At 43.5% G+C, this 6,000-nt stretch overlaps 1 protein-coding gene across 1 annotated transcript in view; it reads left to right on the top strand.

Moving 5' to 3' along the window:
• The first annotated feature begins 5,511 nt into the window (after positions 1-5,511).
• STX18 (syntaxin 18) overlaps positions 5,512-6,000 on the top strand; it is a 68,979-nt gene continuing 68,490 nt past the window's right edge. Inside the window, exon 1 of the mRNA XM_065633356.1 lies at positions 5,512-5,687. Within this exon, the coding sequence (XP_065489428.1) occupies positions 5,526-5,687 (162 nt within the window). The 5' untranslated portion in view covers positions 5,512-5,525. The remainder of the gene's footprint in view (positions 5,688-6,000) is intronic.

Here is a 6,000-nt window from a genome sequence, read left to right as displayed (position 1 = left end):
GATACATGTAGGATTCTTGTATATACAATACAGAATTTGTCTGAGTACATGTTCGACTATTTTTTTCAGGATTTCCAAAATCAGTGGTTTTGGAAGGTCTGAATACATTTTTCATTCATCAAATGTTTTTCTTAAAAATGCATGTAATGTGGATGCTACCCCTGGAGATCAAAATATAACGTTTTCAAGGCACATGAAAAATAACAGCTTGCAGTGGTGAGAGTGCTAATATTTTAGTGGCTGCTCTCAAAAATGACTTCACTGATGAAAATTATAAGGTAATCCAGATGTTTCATCAACTATCTACTAAGATTATCCAAGCACATGGGAAACAATGCCTGCTGTTATTGTGCGTATATTTTTGTTGTTGTTGAAAAAATATCTCCATTTTTATTTCTCTTTTTTCCTGGTAGACAATGCATGGCCTTGTTCATATATATGTAGGCCAAGCTTCTTTTTCAACTTCTCAGACAAATGTTGACTGATGTTGTTGAAGAACTGAATAACAGAGTTTGACTTTGTGAGTCTCTGCAGTTGTGTCGCTACAGAATTCAGTAGACTGAACTTCTTTGTGTTAAGTGCCAGCTGTCTTCTTTTCCTGCAGAGCTTCAGAGCCAGGCGCACCCCCAGCCCAGGGCACTGGCTACCTCCCTGTCACCAGTCCACAGGGACATCATGAGGGAGGGCCCAGAGGAGGCTGGTCAGGGACAGTCAAGGCTGTTGGTGAGCCTTGACACCCAAAACTCACTGAAATCGAGTTATATATAAATACTTCAAACGGGATTCCGATCTCCTTAGGAGTCAGGCTCCTAACTAACTTTGATTCCAGGCTTCCTCTTAGCTACCATTGCTCTGGATCAAGTGATCAAGTGATCTGGATCAAGTCAAGTGATATCCAACTTAGATCATAATCTGCTCAAAACACTAGCAGCAGAGTTATTAGTTGCACAAATATATTTGCTGTAAGTAGTGCTGTTGTTGGATAGGTCAAGAAGCAGTAGTGATAAGGCCAAAAACCCCCTAATATATGCTATACCATAAGATTCAAGGTTTAATAGGATAAGCACAGATCTGTGGGATTACACTTTGAGTTGTGAGCAAAGAATTGAAGATCTTACCCTCTGAAGTCTGCTGCTTTGGAAAATAACATTTATTTTGGTGCATAGATTAAGTGTATAACCCAAGTAATTTTTTTTTTTATAAAACCTTGTCTGTAAGGTAATTTTTTTCTAATTAAGACCTAAATTTTCTTCCTCACTTGGAATTTCAGCTGCTTTTTGCATATAATGTCCAAAGGCAGGGACAGTGTTTCCATGTATGTCAGGAAGAATCAGCACCTCTGAGAATTATTCTTGCACGTTGAAGCTGGATCTTCAACATTTCTATAGCTCAAGCTTAATTGCACTGAACATACACACACACACACACTTCTTTGGTGACATAGTCCGGATAGCATGTAGCAGTTAGGAGTTACAAGTAAAGAAGGGTTTTATAGGTAATGTCTTGTAAGAATCAAATACGCCTCTGAACAATCGGAATATCAAGTTATCATTTTTTCCCTGAATTTCTATTTTTAAATATCATATCTAAAGATATATTTTAAGGCAAAATACATCTATTTTGCATAAGTAGTTTCTATTTTTTTTAATTGCTTTGGGTATAAATTTTGGTGTGACATTCTAGTTTCAAGAGGAGTAACAGAACCTTGATGTTACTTCCAATTGTACTGGTTTCTAGTGGTCAATATTTGTTGCCACAGACAATACAAGTTGCTTAAAGCTATGCAGTTCACATCCATTCTTTCCACAAAACTTTGTTTCATTGTAGACAGTGATTGAACTTCCTTTGTACAGGTTGTACTGTCTTACAATCCTACTTTTAAACACCGAAGATTTCTTTACACATCCACAAAGTTGTATTTACTTTGAGTTTAAGCCAACAAGCGTGCATGCTATTGGCTTAAAAGTTTAAACAGTCATCAAATACAGCTTCTCTCCTTTTGATTTGCCTTGATTACAAATGTGCACTGCAAGCAAATTGCCTTCCTTTTATATTTTGTTCAGTTTGTAACACTGCCATCACATAAAGAAAGTTACTGCTTTTATGCCAGAAAAACTATAAAATGTATGAAAGGGACCGCAGATAGTTTTCTGTTGTCCATGCCAAATTAGGACCTTTGTATCTGGAGTGCATTGGAAGGGAAGAAGTTCAGGACCTTTATCTATTTTGTTTAGCTCTCCCATTAAAATAATTTAAAATGTGAGGAGCTACCTGTCTGTGAGTGGAGATGAACCTCACTGGCTCCTCTTTAATGGGCACATTGGTTGATAATCACAGGGAAACACTGACTCCTTTTCACTGGCAGCTTTGCTCAGGACATTTTGCTGGACACGTCTGTTAAGCAGGTACACCAAGACCTCATGATGAGCATCCTGACCTCACAATGCACACAAAACTGGCTTAGATTTCAAACTCCCAATTCCTCCTCTTTGAGACGTACTTCTGCTGAGGCATGACTGAGTGCAGAGTGCATATGTTCTTACAGATCTACCTGCATTGCTTGTGGTGGGACTGTAGTCCTTTGTGTGTGATGTGGAATTTTACTCCAACTTTAAAATCTTAAATTTCAAGGTTAGTCTTTTTAGCAATTACAGGAAGCTCCAGCATGTACTATTGAAACCTATCTGCTCCAAAGTAAGCTTTAAACTTTCAAAACAAGGTGGCTGTGGAAGTGCAAAAAAACTATGGAGTAGATGCAGTTACTATATACAGGAAGCCAGGATCAAGTTCAAATAAAAGCTCTGGGCACCAGTTCTTAGCAATTGATTTTAAAGCAGTTGTAATCTTCAAAGCTATCTATTTATCTCTACAGCAGAGGCCCTGGGTATTATATACCTAATGAGTTAGACCATTTGAGCAACCTTCTTTCACATTAAAAAGATACTTTAACTTTTTCCTTTGCCAGATTAACTGTCCAGTCCATTTCTGACAGATGAGATCAGCTATATGGAATTTTAATACTGTGTTTCTTTTAAAATGTGTTTCTGCTTATTTCCTTGTGCCTGAATGGAAGTTTTAAGACTGTTGAGGGTCAAAATGGGTTGTGCAATATTACTATTACTGTTTTGGGGTGGTTTTCAGTAACTACCGGTCACATACACAAAGCACAAATAAATAAGTAAAAGGAGAAATAAAGACACAATCTTATTGCCATAGAATTTCCAGCTAAGCTCCTGATCTGGTAAAAGGGTTCTGTGCTTAACTATATGTGCCATGTATGGTTCTGTTGACCTCAATTGGAGTATTCACCGTATTCAAAGTGGTTTAGTCTGTGTATAAATCTTTGCAAAATTAGGAGGCAAACTATAGTATGTCTGTTAAAATTTACTTTGCTATAAGAAACTGTAGGGTGGTTTTTTTTAAACCCCAAAATGTATAGAGTATTCCAGTTACCTTAAAGTACTTTAATTTCATTAGAAAATGAGTAAACTATAACATGGCATAGGCACCAGTAAGATGCTTTTTCTAAAAGCAGGAAGGGAAGGTGAAGTTCAAAATTTCAAAATAACTCTCATATTCCTACACTTTAAATGTAAAAAAGCAGCACTCTAATAGAAAAAACCCTATGATTATTATCCAATGCCTACTTAAATGGGAATACTTGAAGAGAGTATAAATGTTAGCTTCATTAAATGTTGGAACAAGCTATATAGATGAATATGCACAAAACCAGAGGTTAATCCTGTCACTGACATCTTCAGGAGCATTCTACTGTGGGCCAAGCTGTGAATTTCTTATTTCTATTGGCAAGAAGTTACCTGTGCAGGTGCCTACGAAGTGATGTGTTTGTGGAGTGATGAATTAGTTACTGTAAGGTGGGCAGAACCAAAGCATTTGAGAACTATGCTCACACATAGCATTGACAAACATGTCTCAGAATTGTCTTCAGGGAGTTTCAGTCTGAAGGTGTCAGTGTGATCAAAACATTCCTGGAATTTTATTAAGCGTGCTTACTTCACTTTTGGTAATGCAAAGAAAACGAAAACAATCAATTTTAGGAAACATACCTTACTATGTGTAAGTTCCATGCAGCTTTATGAAATACATTCTTTGCTAAAGTGTCTTTATGCTGAATTTCTTAATCTTGAAAGAGCAAAGACATTTAGCTCAAGGGTGAATCAAATACTGCTGGCATTCCTGGAACAAGAGGTTTAATCTCCTTCATTGTCTACTTTTTGTCATACCTTACACATACTTTCACGGTAAATCCAGCACTGAGGACAGGGACTTAAAACTGTCTCTTCCTTTAATTAGAAATACATGTCTGTATCACAATAAAAATACAATTTAAGATAATAACAAAGTATGAATGAGTACTAATCACAATATAACTACAAGGGAACCCCTAATCTACAGCTGAGGCTGAACTGATGAGAATGGAACTGAAAGCAGAGTAGTTTCACAGTATTCAGCAGCGGAAGAAAGTCTGATACTCTGGAGCAGGCAGGAAAAGTAGATGTGGTTGATTAAGTTCCAGCCCACTGTCGAGAGGCAGGATTTTGAAATACTGTTCTTTGGAGACTGTCTCAGGGAATGTGCTTCTGGTCAGTGAGACAGCGAGAGCACAGTTAAAAACTACATGGTATCTGCTGGATCCCAGAGCATTATATGGCACATTATAGATATGTATATATATGTATGTAATACCATCACTTATTTGGTCAAGTTTTCCCCTTCGTGACACATAATTTCATGTAGCTAGCCTACTGCACAGAACGTGGTAAAGAAGTTGCCTCAATAACGAAGGTTTCTTCAGGAACAGTTAAGATTACAAACAGCGCTGTACTGTAGGTGGCTGTGATACATTTCCCAGGTACCAGCATCCCACTGTCCCGGGGTGGGATGGCAGCAGATCACAGGACCTCACAGGCCGGTGGAGGACTTGCCGCTGCACGTTCCGGGTGTGACGAGGTTGCTCCACAACTCAGGGATAAGTAACCAGGGGACATACACGTGTGACCATTTCCTGGGGGAGATCTCACCCCAGCGCTAATCCCAGATCCCGGTGCGGATCTGCTGACACGTATTAATCAAACCTAATTATCCTGCCTTTCCATTACTAAGTTGCCAACCTAAAAACTTGGGTGACTGCGTATAACAGCACCACCTGGCGACACCTGCCAGGCGTCATGTCGGGGTGCTCCAGACGTCGAAGTTTTGTCGGAACATAATTTTTATTCCGCAGGCGGGCGCAGGGACCCGCGCACGGCCCTGTCCCGGCGCTCCCGCTCGCTGACACGAGCTGAGCGGCGGCGGCAGGAGCCAAGACGCTTCTCCCGAACTCCAGCACCGGCTGCCCGGGCTCGGCGCCGCGCTCCCCGCCGCGGGCTCCGCGGAGGCTGACGAGGAGCTGCTGAGTTAAGCCGGCGCCGCGCAGAACGTGCGGGCGCAGGGCGGAACGCGCCGCGCGGGGCCGCGTTGCGCGGGGAAGGGTGCGCGGCGGCACCGGGGGCGGGCCGGCCGCCATGGCGGTGGACATCACCCTGCTGTTCAAGGCCAGCGTGAAGACGGTGAAGACCCGCAACAAAGCGCTGGGGGTGGCGGCGGGGGACAGCGCCAGGGATGAGCTGCTCAAGCGGAGCGCCGCCCGCTCCAAGAGCGACTTCACCAGCCGGGCCCGGGAGGTGGTGAGTGCGGCAGCCGGGCCCCGGGCGGGAGGACGAGCGGCAGCCGGGCCCGCCGGCGTTCTGCGCTTGACGGCGCCCCGACAGCGGCTCCGCCCGGGCGCCGCCGCGGGCAGCCCGCCCCCTCACCCCCGCCTCGGAGCCGGCCGCCGCGTCCAGCGCTCCCCGGGGGCCGGGGGCGAGCGAGCGGGCCCCGGCGTCGCCCGCAGACAAGCCCGGGGCAGCTCTTTCCCACACGGGTGTGGGCTGGGAGGGTGGGAGCGCAGCGTGAGAGCCGGGACCCGGCGGCTGATGTGGCGGCTGGGGAAAGCTCCGA

The sequence above is a fragment of the Caloenas nicobarica genome, chromosome 4 (genome assembly GCF_036013445.1).
Source record: "Caloenas nicobarica isolate bCalNic1 chromosome 4, bCalNic1.hap1, whole genome shotgun sequence".
Taxonomy (NCBI): domain Eukaryota; kingdom Metazoa; phylum Chordata; class Aves; order Columbiformes; family Columbidae; genus Caloenas; species Caloenas nicobarica.
Note: the sequence above shows the minus strand (reverse complement) of the source record. Positions and strands in the feature narration are given on the sequence as shown.